Source organism: Falco peregrinus, chromosome 6 (genome assembly GCF_023634155.1).
Source record: "Falco peregrinus isolate bFalPer1 chromosome 6, bFalPer1.pri, whole genome shotgun sequence".
Taxonomy (NCBI): Eukaryota; Metazoa; Chordata; class Aves; order Falconiformes; family Falconidae; genus Falco; species Falco peregrinus.
Window position 1 is genome coordinate 79,445,533 of NC_073726.1, and position 21,720 is coordinate 79,467,252.

At 36.7% G+C, this 21,720-nt stretch overlaps 1 protein-coding gene across 1 annotated transcript in view; it reads right to left on the minus strand.

Moving 5' to 3' along the window:
* SMC1B (structural maintenance of chromosomes 1B) overlaps window positions 1–21,720 on the minus strand; it is a 34,491-nt gene that overhangs the window by 12,120 nt on the left and 651 nt on the right. The window contains exons 2-16 of the mRNA XM_055808762.1: window positions 20,204–20,392; window positions 19,552–19,664; window positions 18,252–18,455; window positions 17,624–17,862; window positions 16,926–17,184; window positions 15,379–15,519; window positions 13,061–13,143; window positions 11,836–12,043; window positions 9,054–9,239; window positions 6,573–6,752; window positions 5,404–5,550; window positions 4,656–4,793; window positions 4,049–4,165; window positions 2,659–2,765; window positions 850–991 (exon numbers count right to left, since the gene is read on the minus strand). Coding sequence (XP_055664737.1) covers window positions 850–991; window positions 2,659–2,765; window positions 4,049–4,165; window positions 4,656–4,793; window positions 5,404–5,550; window positions 6,573–6,752; window positions 9,054–9,239; window positions 11,836–12,043; window positions 13,061–13,143; window positions 15,379–15,519; window positions 16,926–17,184; window positions 17,624–17,862; window positions 18,252–18,455; window positions 19,552–19,664; window positions 20,204–20,392 — 2,453 coding nt within the window. The remainder of the gene's footprint in view (window positions 1–849; window positions 992–2,658; window positions 2,766–4,048; window positions 4,166–4,655; window positions 4,794–5,403; window positions 5,551–6,572; window positions 6,753–9,053; window positions 9,240–11,835; window positions 12,044–13,060; window positions 13,144–15,378; window positions 15,520–16,925; window positions 17,185–17,623; window positions 17,863–18,251; window positions 18,456–19,551; window positions 19,665–20,203; window positions 20,393–21,720) is intronic.

The window sequence follows — 21,720 nt, forward strand, 5'->3', positions numbered from 1 at the left end:
GGCAACCCAATTAAGGCCTACTGTTGTTGCAGTATCCAAATAATCTTCAGAATTTAAAACAATCAATCCTTCTCCAGGACAAAAATATCTGATTTTGCTCGAAGTTGTATTTCAGAAGAATTATCCATACAGGCATGAAGTCAGACATGCACGAAACCATGTCTGACTAAACATCTATTGTTTTTTCCTCAGTATCAGGAATGTATGTTTTCTAATGTTAAAACACAGAGTTCAAATGATGCAAATGTTTTTTTCTGCCTACTCCAGGGCAGTTCTACATTTCACTTTTGTTTTTTATTTAAAGCACTATTATACATCTTCTCTCCTTCACTTTCCACCATAAGCATAGTTTATTTAACAAGCAACATTAACGTAATAAAAAAGCTAGTTATGAATAGATAACACTATGAAGGAAGAACCCATTCATATTATTTCAACTAAAAATCTGAATTAGTTTTCATAGAATTATTTAAAGTCTATTAGTAGCTGTGAAGCACCTTAAAGATGCAAAGTACCAGGAGTTGTATGCTATTACTCATAAAACTTTCTAATGAATCTCAACCACATGCTACTAGTTTTATCTGTAGTCATATGCTGCCTTGTCATAAGCTGAACACAACACCGTACATACAGTAATCCCAATTTTAATTTTTAGTAAGCATCCTAATATGATAGGTTATTCCAAAGTTAGTGTGAAAATATGCAACTCCATTTTTCTAACATTTACAACGTCAGCACTGAATTAAGCCCTAGAAGAATTACTCAACAGCATCAACTAAGTTTATTCAAAATTTTAATTCAGTGCATTCTTCCCTCTCAGTCCCATATATATGTATATATCACAGTTACCTTCTGTAGCCCAATAATTGCAGCTTCATCTTTATGAATGCTCTCTCTCAACTTGTTGACTACGTTTGTTAATTTTTGTAGATGTTCACGATTATATTCCAGCTGAAAGTTTAGTCGTGTCTTCTGATTTTCAAACTCCAGTCTAGTCGAAGTACAGTATTTCAAACCAACACTTACAAAGCAGACTAGTAACTGTGAAGCTATTACAATATGTATCTAAATAGTCAAAGTGAAAACATAAAAATGCTATATTCTATGTGAACACAAAAATTCACAGACGTTTGGATCATTGATTCCACTACACCACATCCTGTGGATATACCAGAGGTTACAAAAACACAGTGATAATAGTTAAATAAATACAATATAAAGACACATCATGGGCACTCTCAATATGGCAAGTGATATTAAAAATGCAAGTATCTCAGTATGAATGATATACCTGTAAATGATGTGGATATGAGCTGGGGAAAAGCTGCACTGATGCCATAGATTCATTCAGTGCCTGCGCCCCCCTGCTCAGCCTCCGCAAACCTCCTAGTCAGTTGCCATGTATGTTTATCTGAGTATTATAAAAAACCCATCTTAGTTGGGAGATGGCAATTAAGAAGCATGAGACCAGAGCTTTTTAAGCCATAATCAGGCTTACTTATCTCTCAACTGAGACCCGTATTTGTTTGCAGGGGTACAATGCCAGAAACTTCTTCATATGCTGCTGTGACCAAGGACTGAAGTAAAACTAAACGGCTGTTTAAAGAAAGGTACCCTCTCAGCTGTTACTGTCTGCCTCTGAACTTTGAGCTTCCCAAAATGACTTACTAACACTGCACCTGTTCTGGCAAAAGCACTGGCATAACACCAGCTCCAGACTCTTAGACCTGGGCAAGAGGGCACCACAGCATAGGCTTACAGGATGGCAAGTTAGAGCACAAGCAAGGCCAAGGCCATATGTGCAGTGTAGCATAAGGTCATGCAAAAAACTCCTCTTTTCGTTGTTCTGACTTTACACTTCACCAGACTTCAGTTCTCACAAACATAAATAAACGATTGAATCACTTCAGCCAGCAGGTGCTTTAACTGCAACTGAACACACCGTACTACTACCTCATTGCAGCCCTAGCCAAACACATACATTTGGACTAGTTTCTGAAAACCAGAGTGTCTTAGCAGCTGAAGAGATGACTGAAAAGAAAACTGAGCTCAGTGCTAGCTATTACACTAGTTCATGTAGAAAAGGTGTATTTTCTATAAAGTCAGGAAATGCACAAACTATCATCTGCCTGAAAATTCCTGTAGTACAAGGAGATAGTTCATTTTAACATCCTTGTTAAGACATGCATTTGCGGTCCTGTGACATGTGCCTGTTTGAAGGGAATACCAGCTAACGTTGCCTGTTGAGAAAATTAAGACCCTGTTTTCCTTAACAGCATGTCCCTATACCAAATCACCGCATCTTACACCCAGTTCTCTTTCAAGATTTTTGATACACGAGTTACTCATCCATCCTCAGTCTGCGAGCCATTTTTCAACATGGAGTTTAGAAAACTATTCTTTGCTTGATTCTTTTACAACAATGCTACTAAACCAGTAAATTTTATCTTTCAAGTTTGTTGCAAAATGTCACTGACTATAATTGTGTAATAAACTCAAACCATAGCAGTGCAACTGCTAAATATTACCACTGAAAGGATTATAACCTTCTACAGTCTTATAGGGTTTTTGTGGTATTTCCTATGATGGCGTTACTTGTTTACCAGCATGCCAAATCTAATACAAACCACTACTTTACATTTCAGTTACAAGTATCACCTTTCCTTATCGATCTTCTCTTGTTGTCTCACATGTTCTTGTTCATATACACGAATGTTTTCTATACCGATTTCTTCACAGAATTCCCGGAAAACAGCATCTTCAGCCTTTGAAAAAAGAGAAGCGGAGCAAATAATGTTTATGCTATTTTGCAACTCATAGAAGTAAAACATTTAGACAATCATTTCATGCTACAGGCTGGATTTTCATGGTACTTTAAGAAACAGCAAACTGAACTACTGAGAAATAATCTATATACTTTAATTTTCAAATAACACTTTCAGTACACTGCCAGATACAAGGCATATGATCTGCAAAAGTTAACTCTGATCTAAATGCTTCTTGTCTGTTGTTCCCAGTCAACTGAAGAAGAGAAAGCTGAATGGGATACATGACGCTAATTGGATACATCAGGCTTCTTTGTGTAGTTCCATTCTTCATTTTAATCCCTTCAAGCAATCCATAAATATTAAGTACTATGTTCCATTTATAGCAAAGTCACAAGAAAAAAATACACTACAGAATCTCTCATTTCCTATTTTATATATATGTTAGTATACACTAACAGAAGTTTCAGCCAAAACCAGTCCTAAGAGTTTAATGACAAATTTAAGCAGGCAAATTGTAGGCATAGTGTATATGGCAAGACTAAACAATGAAACAGCAACAGCCTACAGCATTTAAAAGGAAATCCAATGGACTGAACAAAATTTTAAGAGAACTTTACTCAAAACTCAGTGGGTTTTATATTGTTTTGGTACAGAGGCTTGTTTAACCAGGTTTCAAATACTACATGAAATCAAGTTATACTATTCAACTAACACTATTCTTTGGAAACCGATGACCAGCCTCCATTTGGGTTTTGTATTTTTGTCAGGTTTTTTTTTTGTTTGTTTGTTTGTTTGTTTTTCACAGAAAAAGTAAAAGAAAAGTTCCTTGGATCTGGAATTCTTATAGCATAAGCATCAATGACTTTCTTAGTGTTTGCAGATGACAGACATCTGCACTCTCTCACGCCTGCACCACAAGCAAGACAGAGGACATACAACAATTTTGGCTTCTTTTTATGTGCAGAATTCCAGTCAGAGATTAATCCAAGATAGACTGATAAGAATGGGTCAAAGGCCAGGAACAAAATTATACATGTACTATACACCTCAAGTAACTACAAATAGTTGCGAGGAAACTCTCTAAGAGTCTATATTCACGCAAGCATCTAGGTGCAGGGCTGCAAATTTTCCAGATAAAACTACAGCACCACTTTTCCATAGTCTGTATCAGATTTGTTTGGCAAGAGTAGAAACAAAGGCAGTTTCCAGAGAGAAGTAGAGATGAGAAGTTTCTGTAGTGGAACAGCATAAGCTGTCATGACTATGACAGAAGGCATTACCTCATTAATTTTTTTCTGAAATTCTTCTATTTTTTCTTTTCTTTGTGCTATTACTTCATTCAGCATATCATGCTGAGACTCAATATTTACCAGTTCACTTTCCAATTTTGATTTTTCCTAGATAGAAATGACAAAGATGGTATTTTTTCATAATAGGATGGTCAACTTTCTAGAAATTCAGACAGTTCTGTTCAAGATAGTACATAATGTTTTTAATTGGAAAAATACAGTTTATCTTCTCAAGTGCCACTTACCCACTATTATTGGCGATTTGCATGCAATGATTACCATTTTAATAGGCAGAAAAGCAAATTACTTAAGTATTGTTTAAAGTGCATTCTGACTTACAGACTTCTGAAGGTTACTAAATGATAACCCAAGCTTACCAGAAATACAAATTTAAGGTTTTTTCTATTTTAGATTTTATGTAGATTACTTTGTAGTCTTGTTTTTTATATTTTATTAATTTCTCAGTAATAACTGCTGCATGTAAAACACAATTAAAAAAACTACATAAGGAAGCAGTATTTACTTCATCAGTAATTACAGCTTAGGTAAAAAGATTACAATTATTAAACATGAAAGCTATAAAGGTTTAGTACTATACCATGTAGAGTTTAGCAAGATGTTTCTTCTTAATAAGCTCTAGTTCACTCTGTGAATATTTAAGTCGTGTCTGAGTTCCATGGCACTGAGCATGCAACTGCTTCAAGTCAGTCTCCTTACGTTTGATCTTCATTAAGTCCTAGCAAAACATTACAATGGGAGAAAAAGCATTTTGAACAAAAAGTGACTTATTTGGAAATTACTCATTTTTCAGATTGACACACTACATAAAGCTAGCCTCACTGATGTAGGCTGCATTCAAGGTAAACGCTGATAGCACCAGTCATATTCAACAGTAATTTTGTAACATGTATTTCTTAAAACAAAGCATATGCTTGTAAATTCCTAATCTCCTACTCTATCTCTCTTCTAAAGTAACTAGAGGGATGACAAATTTAACACAGATTTTGGTCTGTGCAAATATTTTCACGTTGACAGAATGTATAATCCTTTTCACTAAAAGCCTTCAGGTACTTTGAACAGCTCTTTTTCCTTGAAGGAATTTTTATCAATAGTGTTATCCTGGTTCACTACCTCTGTAATATGTGAGCCAACCTGCCAGCCAGCTATGGAAAAAGACCCACAGTTGATTATTATTAAATAGAAGGCAAAACCCAGCTATTATATCCTGTCTGCATCTTCTAGCTTTAAAAATCACCCTTTTAGAAAATCACCTTCCCATAGCCAAATTAGACACAACTTTTATCCCTTTATGTCTTCTGCAGTTAAGTGCTTTAAAACAAACCTACCTTTAACTCATTAATCAAGCTATCTCTTTGTTCTTTCATTTTATTTATTTCTTTATCGTCCCAACATCTAGCCTTAGCTCTTAAATCACTTGATCCTCCAGAAATCACTCCAGATTTCAAAAATAAAGTTCCATCAAGAGCCACTGTCTGAAAGGCAAAAAAAAAAAAATAATTAACCCCCAAAAAATCTGAAGACAAAAGCAGCCAAAATATCCCATGAGCTAGTGCACCAAGATACGGCAGCTAAACAAGCAACAAGCACATTTTAGTTGAACTCCAATTTTTCTCCTGTTCCAAACCTGCTAATATGAGCTACATGAAGCCACAAAACCCCTGTTGTTTCTTGGCACTAGTCACATTTTGGTATTACAACTGATCAGAAAAAGCAGATGAATTGTCCAATTTCCCTGTATGTCGGAAATAACATGAGACATTTGTGGACACACTGGCAACTCAGAAGGTTATGTCTGGCTCAGTAGAGCAAATGAAGCTATGCAATAATGAAATAAAACAGCTTGTTTGTAAACAAAGTGTAAATTTTAATAAAGAACACAAGTGGTTTTGTGACTTGATTCCATGTAAATGTGGTTTCATGCTCACCTTCAACTTTTTTTTGCTTTTTTAATTAAAGCTGTTTTAATCAAGATTTTAAAAGGTGTACTAAGCGCACAAAAGGGCGCCACGGACTGTCTACAGCGAGAGATATGGAACAGAAGAACAAACTGCAGGAAGAGACAGAGAGGCTTCCAGTCCTCAACACAGCTGACATCTACAACTAAGAGATGGTCAGATATTTTGAAGAATTTTTGAAAGCATTTCTTCGTAGAAAAGCTAGCAAAATTAAGTCTGTACTTTTTAAATCTGACAGTTTTACGAACAGGATTATCCTTCCTCCTCTTCATTACAAGGTCCATACCAAGAAACATTTGGACACTATCTTCTGATTTGCCTCCTTTTCCCAGGAGATCACTTAACATACTACCGTACAGAGGAAAACATAACCATGGGAAATATCTGGGGGTTTATTTATGTGAGAACAGACTAGACAGTGTAACAGCATTCTGTGTTTATCTGCAATGCTTCATGGGATGTTAACAGAAGAATTATTTAAATGGCATCAAATACGTAACTGCAATGAAAAACATATTCAACAAAATTAATCCTCTTACTTTCAACCTTTCTGGTCCATCAAATGCTATTTGTTTTGCTTCTTTAATTGTTTCGCAGACCAAGCCATTCCCACTCACAAATTGAATCACTTTTTTCAGTGGAGGAAATGGAGTTTGTACAACATCCACCATCATTTTAGCTCCTTTTATCTCTCGTAACTTTTCATTGATTGGTTTAACCTGTAAAGCAAGTAAGGCAGTGTTTAGAATCAGTTTTGTAATAGCAAAGCATGTCCAAGTCTGAGTGGTCTGGGGACAGGACATAACTGGGGTCTTGGTCACTGCAAGACTAGAAACAGATCTGGTTTTCATGTTCCACATATACTACAGTCCTTAAATCTGTAAAATCTAAATTCCACTGTGCATGAAATGCAAGTACACTAATGCATGTAGCATGGGGAATAAACAAGATGAGTTAAACATTTGTGTGCAGCTGCAGGGCTACAATCTTCTCAGGATCAGGGAGACATGGCAGGATGGCTCCCACAACTGGAGCGTTGCAATGGAGAGATACCGGTTCTTTAGGAAGGACAGGCTGGGAAGACAAGGATGTGGAGATGCCCTATATGTGAGGAACAGCTGGAATGCAGAGCTCTGCCTGGGGAAGGATGATGAGCCAACTGAGAGGTCATGGGTAAGGACTGAAGAGAGAACTGGTAAAGGTAACATTGTAGTGGGTATCTTGCTGACCAGGAAGAACAAATAGATGAGGCCTGTCACACTCACATGCCCTGGTCCTCATGGGGTGCATGAACCACCCTGATAACGGCTACAGGGACAACACGGCAGGGCATAAGCAATTCAGGCAGTTCCTTAAGGCACTGATGGCAACTTCCTCACCCAAGTGACAGAGCAGCCCAGGGGAAGAGGTGCTCTGCTAGACCTCATACTCACTAACAAGGAAGGTCAAAAGCAGCCCAGACTGCAGTAAGCATGAGCTAGGAGAGTTCAGGATCCTGAGGGAATGGAGCAGGGCAAAAGGCAAGCTCACAACCCTGGACTTCAGGGAAACAGACTTTGGCCTCTTCAAACATGTGTTCATTACAGTCCCATGGGATAAGGCCCCAGAGTGAAGAGGGGCCCAAGAATGCTGGTTAATATTCAAGGATCACCTCCTCCAGCCTTAAGGGCAAACATCCCAATGAGAAGGCCTCCTGGCATTTTTGCCTGGCTTCCTGCATGGATACAGAAGGAGCTCCTGGCAAAACTCCCAACACAAAAAGGAAGCACGCAGAAGGTAGAGGCACAGACAGGTAACCTGAGAGAAATATAGAGGCACTGTTCAAGCATGCAGATATAGCATTAGGAAAGCCAAAGCCCAAGGAATTGAACCTGACCAGGGATGGCAAAGAAATGGCTTCTGTAAGTAAAGGTGACAAAAGGAAGACCAGGGAAAACGTGAGACTGCTGCTGAATGAGGCAGGGAACCTCATGACACGGGATACGGAAAAGACTGAGACACTGAATTCCTTATTCAGCTTGGTCTTTACTAGCAAGACTAGCCTCCAGGAATCCTGGGTTCCAGGGACCAGGGGGGAAAGCCTCAAACAAGGAAGACATACCCTTGATGGAAGGGGACCAGATCAGGGAATGCTTAAGCATGCATAAACCCTGATGTGATGCAACCACAGTGCTGAAGGAGCTAGCTGATACCATTGCAAGGCCGCTCAATAATCTTTGAATGATCGTGGCAACAGAAAAAGGTACCCAAGGATTGGAGAAAAGCCAAGTGTCACTCCCATGTTCAAAAAGGGGGAAGAGGACCCCAAGGACTACAGGACAGTCAGCTTCACCTTGAACCCTGGAAAGGCGATGGAGCAACTAATTCTACAAACAATCTCCAGGCACATGAACAACAAGAAAGTCTTGGAGGAGCAGTCAGCAGAAATCTCTCGATTCACCATGCTGGTCATACGTGACCAACCTGACAACCTTCTACAATGAAATGACTGGCCTAGTAGGTAAGGGGAGAGCAGTGGATATTGTCTACCTAGGCTTCAGTTAAGTCTTTCAACACTACCTCCCGTAAGATCCTCACAAAGAAAATTATGAAATATGGGCTGCCTGAACAGACAGTGAGGTGGACTGAGAACTGCCTGAACAGACAGGCCCACAGGCTAGTGACTGGTGGCAAAAAGTCCAGTGGGAGGCCAGTTACTAGACATGTCAGTACTGGGACCAATTTAACATCTTCATTAATTATCAGGATGACAGGGGAGAATATACCTTCAAGCAAGGTTGCTGCTGACACAACTGGGAAGAGTAGCTGGTATGCCAGGTTATCATGTTGGCATCCAGAGGGACCTCAGCAGGCTGGAGAAATGGGCCGACAGCAACCTCATAAAGTTCACCACATAAGTGTAAGGCAAAGGCAAAGGCCTTAACATGTAAACTTAAACTTAACTAAAATAAGTGAGCCAATATCAAGATTTACAAGTGTATTAACTTGCTGATGACAGAAAAAAAGAAAACAGTACTTACATCAATGTAATCTAAAGCAAGAAAAGTTTCAGGTTCAGCTCGTTCTTGTTTTAAGAAGTGAATGCAATCTCTTGCTGTTTTTTCAGTGGCAACAACAATAGCAGTCACATATCTGCTAAATACCTTGGTAACAGCAAGTTGGTATTTTTTATGAATAGGATGACATAGGTCAAGCAGTCTTCCAAACTGAAGATAAAAATACAGAGAAATAGTAGTATGTTAGAGATCAAATAGTATTTCTGCATTAAAAAATAGTGACAGTAAGAGGAAATGTGTTGGGTATCCACCAGCTGCACTCATTTACAATGGCTGTACATCAGAACAACCAGAGATGTAGTAATCAATTCAAATTGCAAAGTGTTACCTTCAAAATCTGAAGTGATTTAACTTTTTCCCCTGAGGTTACTATCACATACCTCAGTATTTTACTCATAATCTCTAGTATACACTTCTAGAAACATTCAGAGTAACAATAGCAAAAGTTAGCTAAGCATCTTTTTTGGAGATAAAGCATCTAACATCCAGTAAGATCTTTGAATGACAATAAGGTCATAGATAGGTAGAACTGTTAACTTGGAAAATGGTAGCAAGAGGCACTATTCTAGTTTCAGCCCCCCCCCCCCCCGAAAAAGAATTATGTGCTTACTTCAGCATGAAAAGAAAAAATACTGATTTTCTTGTATTTCATAGTCCAAATAATTATTCCTGTTTTGCCGTATATTGAAATACCACCTGGATAAAACTAATTAACTCTTTGTTGTGCATATTCCCTACAGATCTTTTTTCCATTTCTGTAATAATAGGTACAGCTTAGCTTTCCCTGAATGATTAAAGCTACTAATATACATTCTGAACATTATAGCCTGTGAATTCAGGCAAGAATGATTTCCTGCTTGTCGACATATAGCTACTGGTCTCCTCTTGCGTATTTACAGTTTTATCCTTATCAAATTTAAACCAATGAAAACAGGAAGACAACTGGTAAGAGCTGTATGTGGTAAGTCATCCACATTACCTCAACTGTATCATTCATGAGGTAATAATTTCCAGTAGATCAAATCACAGCCTACTACAATCTACTTTCCTACCGTTCACAAATGTTTTCCCTTTTCTGAAAAACTGAATCTGTAACAATAGCAACCTTGGCAATTAAAACTACCAATGCAGGAATGCTGCTTTGAAAATTAAATTATGAAAAGTGTCATCAGCTGCAGAATTCACTTTGCTGAACAGACAAATCCATGAAAACGCACACGTCACTCATACAGCAGAATTGCATTACTGCACAGCTTTTCAGTACCTGCAATGTCCACCAACCATTACAAGAATGTTTTAACAGAAGCTTTGAAATGGATGTAAGAACTAAACATTTAGAAGCAGTGTGTCTTTTTTTTGCCTATGAAAACCAGAAGACCAACACTAAGATTTCCTTCAGTTCTGCCTGAGTACTTAATGGCCCAGAAGATTAAATGTGTCAAGATCTTCCCATCCTGAGACTTTAATTTAGATTGTATTCAGTCATCTGAAATTAATACACCAGAGCGTTAAGCAGCAACTCGTAGGCAACTCTGTTGCCTCATATAGTAGTGTTGCGAAAACTACTGCAGGAACAGCAGTAACTGAAGCAGGTATCATTGAAACTTTCTGTAACATGATAGTTTTATGTAACCAATTTGACTTAACTAGTTTTCACTTGTTGGAAGCTGTCCCATCTGTAAGTACTCTTAAATTTGTAGCTCCTGGCACAGAGATCATCCTGAACACCATCTCTCTCCTAAGCCAGCAATGTATCACCAGTTTGATCCAGTTCTTGTAAAACAGGGATACAATGCAAAAGGAGCAAAGGAGATCCACCAATTGTCTTTTTGATTTTTTGGAGTATCTTGTTAACATGGATGAAAAAGTTCTGAGCAGCTGACAAGCAAATTTCTTTATCTCTTGAGTAAACAACAGGATCAGACACTTGCCAGATTCTGAGGAGGTTTTGCAAAAGACCAAGAAGCAAAAGAACAACTGAAAACACTTTCTTTTTTATGTTCTTATGGTAGCACTAGGAACCAGAGGCATGTCACATTCTAAACATTAAAAAACAAAGATTAGATTACTGCCTTGCACTTCTCAACTATGTATATCAAAAAGGAGTGACTATACTGAGACATACTCTGAGACCAACTATTCAGTTGTTTAGATTAATAAGTTTATTTGGAATGACTTTCCATGTTGCAGTAAATATACCTCATAAAACAATCAATGTCTGCTGATAATTCAGAATCAATACACCAAACACTTAATGGCATTACTGGACAGTAATTTAAGTAAAATACGGTAACTGATAAGAAAAGACAGACCATTTGGTAACATAATCTCATCCACCTAAGAAAAAATTGCCCTTTGGAAGAAGTATTGTTTTTGGAATAAATGGTCTCACAGCTAACCCTCCCATTCATTTTTCAAAATAAGGAAGTCAAAAATATGTTTGAGGACAAAAGAAAACAAGCCAAAAAAATAGTAGAAATCAAATACCACAAAAAATCACATAAAAGATGAAAATTATTCTTTGATACAGACAGTAATTTGTCTGTTTCTAGAAACAGAAAAAATTATGACAGTATATGCTGCTACTTTTTCAGGAATACTATTTTACCATGTACAGTCAAGAAAGCATTAAGTTTAAAAGAATATGCAAGACCATCCAGTGTAATTTAGCTGCTTACTCATTCTAAGGCAGAACTCTTAAATCTTAATTCTAAAATAACACATTTAAATGAGACCACTCATTTACCACAGAATTTGGATACATTCTTTTGAGACTTTCCAGGATTTCTGCTCTCATCTGCTGTCGCCTTCCTTCATGGTAATCAATTTTGGCATTCTGCAGTTCACCAACTATTTTATTCAATTCTTCGTTCACTTCAGCCATTCGTATTGTTGAACTTTCAATTTCCTTAGTTAGCACTTCTTCTTGCTGTTTTTTCTCTGTTAACGATTCACTTTGAATTGAAGCAAAAATAGGAAAGTTATTTACTTTTTCATTTATACAAGCTTATAGCTTACAAAATCAGTCATTCTATGGTCACAGACTAGAAAAATCATTAAAGATTTTAAGTATCTATAAGAAGCTTCTTATAGAAGTGGCATTCTATAGTATAAGCTATTCAAAATTGAGTACAAGTGAGGGTTTTTGCCTGTAAAACACACAGCTGCATTGTTTTATCCTCCATCAATAAAATGTCTGATATTATCAAACTAAGGCCTGAGAATTCTCATGCAAAGATATTACTCACTTTACATACTTAGCAATAGCACTAAGGCTCTGCCACAGTCTAGTACAACTACTTAATGGAAGCAATTCTGCATCACACCAGTCACAGTGGGTCTACTGCTCCCTGTCCATAGCCAAGCTTTATTCACTACACAGACAGTATTAAGCCAACACACACATTACAGGTGCATAGGAAAAGATAGGACGGGGGGTGGTGGGGGTGGAGTAAATCCCTAGAGATCACCTGCTCTGACCTCCTGCACAAAACATAGACTAATATCAAAGATAGTTCTGTTTACTCAATGAAGGGCTTATACACCTTCTTTCACAAAGAGTAAAAATCAGGTAAGAGACAAGACCCAGGAAGCAAGAACTGAGCTGTGCTCCCTGTAGACAGTGTAAATATTAATGCTTTCTAGAGTAGCACAACTACAGAACTGCCCTGTTCTCTTGCTCAGAATTTGTATACTAACAGACCCATACCCTACCTGTAGTGACATAATTTGCACACCTGCAAGAAATTAGAAGCAATTATAAAACTGGTTTCAAACGAAATATGGATGAGCCTTCATACTTCCCACTTTATTTTGACAAGTAACTGAAATAATTAGAAAGAATTCTAATTCTTAATATTAAAATTTTGAAGAATAGAAAAGAATTAGAAATAATTAGAAACCTGCTATATTAATTTGAAAATAGGGAATATGCAAGAAATCCACTCAGCTTTTGATTCTTTTAAACTTACATGCATATCTTGACATATTCTTCTAACTTCTCTATTCGTTTTTCATGCTCTTCTATTTGCTCCACAATCTGTTTTATGTTTTCCTATGCAATCATAAATAGAATGTGTTAAAAACAAGCCAGAGGAAAATACCTTTCATAGCAAGGTATAGGGCTCAGAACAAATACTGAGACAGATTTTCTTTGTTGGTATTTCATGCTGAAGCAATAGCATCTCTTTCTCAATAGCAGGTGACAAATTGCACCATGAATATAATAAAGGAAAATAATTTTATCAAGGCCATTACTGAATTTTTCGTGTTTGGCTACAGTTCAGCAAAAGCTTCTTCAGCACAAAGAAGCACAACACCAGTAAATAAAACAACTTAAACACTGTGTTAGTAAGTTATAGGTGTTAAAACAAAACAGGTGCTTTTCTTGGCCCGAGATTAACGGAAGGTTTTTTCCTAATAAGGACACATGAATATGCCGAGATAAGAGGTTCCACCCCAACACAACAGCATTATGCTAAAACCCAAGCAAACAGTGAAACAAGCATTTTTGATTACTCAAACTGAATAAAAATACAGTAACTAAAGCAAATAAAAAAATAGTTACCTACAGATTTTATAAAGCTTTAACTTCTGAAATCCTAGTGACCTTTTGAATAGCTCTAAGGATGACAGCCTCTTTGTGCACATGCTTCAACATTTGACTATCCTTGAGATGAAACACTTTACCCAATACCTTTTCAGAATTTCCCGTATTCTGAATTCAGCCCATTGTCTCCTATTCTATCACTGTGCACCTCTAGAAAAAGCGTGGCTCTACCTTACTCATACCCTTCCCACTAGGTAACTGCAGATAGTAGTAAGGTCTTTCCATCACCTCTCCTCCTCCAGGCTGAACAGATCCAGTTCTCCTGGTTCTCTCTCCTCGTAACCCAGGAGCTCCAGCCTACCCAGCCTGGTAGCTCTCTGCTGGACTCACTCCAGGATGTCAAGAAAGATAACTTGTACGGGGAAGCCCAGAACTGGACAGAGCATGCTAGATGTGGTCACACACATGTGGCATTGTGAGGAGTGATCACCAGACATCACCAGCACAGGTAAGTAATCTCAATTCTAAACTATGAGACATGAGTTTTTACAAACTCTCCAGTATTCCTTATTTCCTTCCTAACAGTACAATGGGACTTGCAGTTTTAGAAACACAAACAATAGATTTATTTCACTTCTAGATATTAACTAGGTTTTCCTGGTAACTAGTACTACAAAAAGAAAAAGTAGTATCATCTCAAGACCAAATGGATGTACAACTATTAACTTAGATATCATGGCAATGATTATTTTACATCCTCATACAGTAAAACACAGACTTTCCCACACAAGCAAGTTTACATGTACAAGAATAAAGTATAAGGAACTAAAACTGGTAACAACTCATCTGACAGATTTTTAATTTTCCTGAACATAAGGTCTCCTCCAAACCTCCAGTTTAACTACACAGCAAAGAAATGTGCATTGCCTTGCTAACTTCTTAGTAGGTAACAAAATTGCAAGATTATCATGATTCAAAAAAAATGAAGTGAAAACCCCAGAACATGTAATAGGGCAAGGTTTCCAGCAAAAGACAGATAGAAGTAGAAAGGACGGAAGCTCAGCTGACTATCAGAAGCATCATTGAACAATGAGATGGGAAACAGTTTTTCTGAAAGAGAACATCAGGCATGGTGACCAAGTTATAGCGAACAATGTAGGTATTTTATTGTTATGTGTTTAGATCTGCAGTGATAAAAGAAATCAGAAACAAAATGACAACAATAATGATCTGTGTTCACACCAAATACACGGCCTCTGAAATTCAATAGAGAAGTGGACACCAAGATTTTTCCAACTATACCACACTCATACACACAGCTGACCTTAAAAACATCACAACAAAAAGGTAGGTATAATAAAAATAAACTTCTAAATGGTGCGAGTATCATAAAGATATACAACAGCAGTAGAACATCTCAGAAAGAAAAACTACTCTTACAATGACAGGAACTGATTGCAGTTAAGTATATGCTCTGAGTAAATGTAAAATATCAGAGCCAAAGCTTTCAAAACCAAATCAGCGTGGGTCCACACAACCATTCTCTAATCAAATGTAGAAGTCATTTTTCTAAAGCTGCTGCAACATGAAAACTGAACTAATACTTGCAATGTATCTCCTTTGCTGATGATTTGTTTATGTCAAAGCATTTAACACATACAGACATTTATACCAGAGGGAAAGGTAAAAAAAACCCAAACCAAACTCCTCCTCCTTAAAACCTTTGATTGATACAAATACCTCAACTTCTTTTTTCTTCCTCCGGTTAAGTTTCAGCTTTTCTTGATCTCCTTTCTCCTCCCAGCAAAGTTTTTCTTGCTGCTGGGTTAGTGTAGCTACTTTCTTTCTTGCTACTTCCTTTAGCTCTTTATAGCGCTCCAACTGGAAAAGTAACAAAAAAAATAAAAATTACGTACAACAGGATCTACCCACTTTGTGGACTGACTCAATTACTAATTGCCTACTTTATCATCATCAAGATTATAAAACGCACTCAATTCTCCAGAAAACCTTTTTAGCTACTAGTTGCATTATAAGAAGTTGTATTTCATTAGAGAAAGATTCAACCCAAAGCTTACACTTCACACTTACTGCCTACAGTCTTGTTTTAGACTTCAAATGACTTATTTTTCACAGAAGTTTATAAAGTTTAAGTACTTCACAATCAATCTTAAAGTTAACACTAAGACTTTGCACAGCCCAAAATTACTGTAAGTTTTAGTCTTGCTATTTAGAATTACAGCATTCCTATGTTATCAAACATATAAAAAAATTAAAATAAAATTTTATAAGGTAAACAAACATTTCAAACCATCCTGCAAAGTTACAACTAACTGACCAAATGCCTCTAAAGCGCAAAGCGGAGAGATCCACAGACTAGAACCACCCTGCAGGTTCCCCATTAATTGGTCAAAAACTATTTTAAGGAAGAGACAATGGAGAAAAGATAACATTTTAAAAGCATTTCTGTCCATATGGTTGCAAAGGTAGCTTCTTCAAATGTGAATGCAGTGATGCAGTCCTTTCCTTCTAAGGCAACTTAAAATAGCTTTTAAGCGAGCTACCTCAGGTCTAGATTTTGATCCACAGTAGATGGTGTGTATACTACCAAGTCTTGTTTGCATTTTTCTTGTCATCTTGGGGTTTTTTTCTAATTGAAGACATATTTCTGTACCTCAGCTGAGAAGCCATTTCTCAGCAATTACCCTCTCACCACAAGATCCTACTGGGTGTTTGCTATCCTACCCTCCCACAATGTAGCATGTGGACTTCCACAAAGGGTAAAAACCCACAGACCAGAGAACCACCTAACCACATATAATTAAGTGTAGCTATAACGCTAATCCACAGATGACAATGCCTGCATACAACCCTTCTAAAGCTTCCATCAAACTCTTCTCAACTTCTTGTTCACTGAAAATTTTTTGCTTTCTCTAGTAAGGGATCTTCTCACATTGCGTCAAAGATGTACTTCACACTGTAGCAGAGATTCTTACCATTTCCAATTTCACAATTCCTAGATCTTTACACAGTTTAGAACTTCTGAGATCTGACTCCCTCCACCCCCTACCCCCCCAAGAGTGGGAGGAATCATGAGGGAGTCCCTCCTCATAATTTCTCTTCATCCAATGAAACAGACTATAAAAGCTACAGTTTTGTTTTTGTTTGAGCTCAACAGCAAAAAGATCAGTAGAAATTACATGTTATTGGTAAAACAATGGTTTCTGTCACCACCAGGGATTTTTGGACTTCACTAGTAAACAGTACTTTTTGGCCTCCCAAGTCACCTGACTTTCTCCCAGCTCAACAGCTGCTGCTCGCTGCAGTAACTCCTCTTCAACTTTCTTCTCAAATGCTGTCCATGCTTTCTCAATAACATTCAATTCTATCTCTAGTTCTTTTATGTTCTGCTTTTCCTTATCACAGGATTTCTCCTTGTCCCTTAGGGATTTTTTAGACATTTCTACTTTCTTGATTTGGTAGGAAGTGTTTTCCTTTGCTTTTACACAGAGGGATCGCTGCTGAATCAGTGATGCTTCCAGAGTCCTAAAAAAAACAAACCAACAACAAAAGCCAAACCCATACAACACATCCAAAACAACTAAACCACACCGGAAAAAAAAAAAGAAAACAAACCTCCTCTCAACCACACATGAAAATAATCAGTGGTCAACTGCAAGGTTACATACCCACAGGTGATTTTTTTTTAGTATCTACTGAAAATAGAAATTCGAAAAGTGAAGCATAACCTTATAAAAATTAATAGCAAACACTCATTTATATAATGAAGTTATTGACAACCTGGGCATAGTAGTAGAAGTGAAATCAGCATCTAAATATTACTTTACTAAACTGCTACAAACTGACTTCCATAGCACTAGGATATCACCCAACCACTTTAACAGGAAACACATGCTTGACAAGGAATTCCCAGCACAGACTGTGCTTTAACACAACTATGAAAGAATCCGATTGGAAAACATACTTAATTTGTCTTTCCATGTGCTGTTGGTCTCTGTTTAGTGCACCAAGCACACTTTTTTTGGCTCTAAATGCGTCCTCTGCTGCAGAAAGTTGCTCTTTCTTTGTACTAGCCTCCATATTCTTCTCATCCAAATTTTTTTTCAGAAAAGTAATGTTTTTTTCATTGTGATAAAGCCGGAAAAGCTGCATCTGTATCCTTTCTTCTTCCAGTTCCTTGATAAGCATCTGGTAATGTTCTGCCTACCAACATTACAAAATTTATTTATGGTTTCTAAAAAGGATTTTTAATCATTAGCCATCTAATTTCACATCTAAAGCGATATAAGATGACGTACCTGTAGCCATAATTCCAGTAATGCGCACTAACCATAAAGCTCCAACATGTAAGTCAGCACTTCATTAATTACACTGGCAAATTTACACTTTCATTTATTTAGATTTTATTATAGGTATTCCTCTATATATAATTTTAAATTATACTGTTTTTATATAGTACACCATCCTGGAAAAAAATATTAGATTAAAACCAACAGAAGTTGGTGGGTTTTTTACGAAAATCTGTACTTAAGTTCATAAAAGATGTAAGATCTGAGATCTTAACATGCAAAAAAGGAATAGCCTTGAGTTACCTCCTCTTTCTCTATCTTTGCTTGTTTGCGTTCTGCTGCAACACTTTTTTTCTTGTTATAATTAAACTGTGCATCTTCTTCTGCTTGCTGCATTTTTTTCTTCTTTCTTTCATAGTCTTCAGCATATTCCCATGAATTACTGATTTGTTCAAAAAATTGAGTTCTCTCCTTTGGCTTCTTCAGTGCAATTGATTCTACTGTTCCCTAAAGAAAAAATGGCAAATACAAAGCAGCACTGTAGATCTATATATAGATATATAGTACAGATTTCTCTCTGGATATATTTATGATTAACAGAACTGGATGGAAATACTTTTAGATTCAAACCCAAGGAAAAGTTTAGTACCAAAGGCACTATCACCTAGCCACCTCACCTAATTAAATCACTAAGTTTTAGAATGTCAGATATGGTCTATGAAAAACACCTTCAAACTTAACCAACAGGCACAAATCAGTGAGCAGTATCAGAATGACAAAGTTAAATCATTTAGCCTCTTTAGAGGAACTGAAATTGATTGTCAATGAAAAATAAACTAACACCCCCGCCCCCCCAGTATTTCAAAAGCAAACCCGCTGAAATCACTGTTATGGAAGATTACTTAACTCCTACAGTTAATGGTACAGAGTTTTTGTCCATGTATTAGCTGCTCAGATCTTCATGATCTGAAGGAGTCACAATTTTCAGTAAAGCGTAGCGAATAAGCTTTGTGGGATTTATTTTATCTGTACAGTAGACAAATGCCCACATCATAGACACTATTATCACAACAAAACTCCATCTATAAGGTTTCCATAACAGGGAAAAATCAGTTCCTCCTTGGGAAGTTTTCCTCAACAACTGCAAGGAAGATAATCCTGTGAAATACATTCATCATAAAAATATGGCATTTCTGACCTGTATCATTAAATACTTGTGAACTAATAACCCACTAGGATTTTCAATCTCTCAAGCTTAACGTAAAATCCAGTTAAAAATTTCACACATCTTGACTAATAGAAGTTTTAAGATGAAATTATCTGTTCCTATTTATAACACACTAAACGTGTTTTCTTATACACTCTGAATAATACAAGTACTTAATTTCTCCCATTTTAGCTTCTTTCTTACTAGTACTCTCATGTACACACAAACTCCATTATTTCCATTCTGTAGTCTAATCCTTGGTCAAGGTCTGGAAAAAATGTATTGGCTTGAAATTAGCTAAGGATGGCCTCTTCTCTGTTAAATAACTAACTATGTAGTCCTATGAAATAATCTCAGAAGCTTTTATCTTCCTTACAAAGTACCTTAAATGCTTACCTGAAAAATAAGAAAATTCCTAGCTTTGACAAGTATGCCTACTTTTTCAAGCTCAGCTATGTAAGTAGATCGGCTGACAGACTTATCATTGAAAAAAAAATCAGAACAACTGCCTAAAGGAGGAAAGAAAAAAAATTACTATAAAATGGCTATGCATAAAATCCATAGGAAAAGGGCTAAACTCATGGAACAATTTAACTGAACAATTTCTTCAAAGAAGAAAAGGTATTTCAACTACTCCCTTAGTCACTTCAATAATTTCATTTTTCTGTATGAAAATTCTAATTGCATACTTCCAAAAAAGGTATTGATAAATGCTTAAGCGCTTGTGCCTGCAGCAAGGTGTCAGACCTCATTTTCTAGAGCCTAAACCATCTACATATTCCAAGTGAATAAGATCAAAGTATGGAACAAAGAACATTTATTAACTACTTGCTTAATTTTTTAACTTTGCCCCAGTATGTCTTTTCACTTATAACACTTGGTTATCAAAATACCACTGAAGGACTTGAAGTATTGCAATACTAATGGGCTTAATCCACGCAAATATGAAAGAATATTAGGTGTCTGAAAAACAAAGTTGGATATTCTCCGTCTCCATTTCTTATACATCAGAAAACAGGAAGTACACCCAACAGAATCCACTACCTACCACGGATAACTCTTGAAAATGCTTTTTCCTCCCCATCTTCTTCACAATATACCATCTTCACACTAGCTGTAGAAGAAACTGGTTTTCCAACATGTGCTCCATGAATAAGATCTCGAACACTTTTAACTCGCAAATTAGATGTCTTTTCACACATCACAAAACTAACAGCATCCATTATATTAGATTTTCCTTTAAAAAAGTTTTTAAAAAAACACTTTGACATGGCAGAAAGGAGGCATTTGATTAACAATTAACTAAAAACCATATACATAAATGAAAAAGTCTTTATTAGTTCTATTTCTAATTCTGCATTTCATTAAAGAAAAAATATTGCACATAATAAATAAGTAAATTTCTAAGATGTAACACACTGGCAGCAGATAATAGGCTTGTAATAAATATCATCACAAAACTGATTTGTTATTTGTTCAGCCTTGTTGGAACAAATTTTTCTTACATAGGCATCTCTAGAGGCCATTACTTAAACTGAGCAAGCATCATACTCCTTATTTGGTAGTTTTCTTCATATAATGCAGTCAAGAAGACTTGCTGCATAAGCATTCTATTGCTTAACCAGAATTTTTCCACTATAACTCCAGTGTTCTAAAGAACACAACTACTCTCCCAGATCCATTCACCACAGCAAGAGTTCTCAGATCATACTCCCTCAGACAAAAATTCTCTTAATTGAATCCTTTTTGGTTTTCCCCTTTAGTCTTGAGCATTACTGTTGGGTTTGTTTTTTGGTTTTTTTTCCTGTCTTCAACCTTGCTACTTCTGCTGCATGTTGACTTATTCTCCAAAATAGCATAAAAGGAAGAATACTAGGGGGGAATAGACAAATGAAATATTAGAGATTAGAATAGTCACAAATTTTCTCCCTAGATTAACCTATACAATGTATACAGGTGTAACTGGAAAATTACCTGGAAAAAGTATGTATAATTTTGAGGCTTTCCAATACATACAATGGGGATTAGGGATAAAGTGACAAGAATACAAAAATAATGCTAATTGTTACTTACATTCACAGATCTCACTCCAATTAGATAAGTCAAGAAGCAACATGATCTAAAAAGTCTAAATCATAAGCTAAATCATTAACAGACTGGGGAAACTAAGACCAAATGCCAAGTCCATCTTTGCAACCTTGACCTCCTATCATATCATACTGTGGCAAATAGAAGGTAAAATCCCATTTGTTCAATGGGGCTTTCAGAAGAAGTCAATTAGATTTTCAGAAGTTCCAGCACCCACAGGATAACAATGTGGGGTCACATCTACAAACCAAGGCTCTTGTGGGCTAAAACCACAAAGCAGCTACCATCCTGCAAAGCTACTCTTTCCCAAACACGCTTACTCATGTAACAGAGACCACAGACTCAAATCAAGAAGCAGTTTTCAAGCCACAGTATTAAAGTAAAACCACCTTTATGCGATTATTGTAAGCTGAATTGCAAACCGGAGCAGCAAAGGCAAGGTGTGTTGTTTGCAAACCACTCATTCTACAAGAGCTG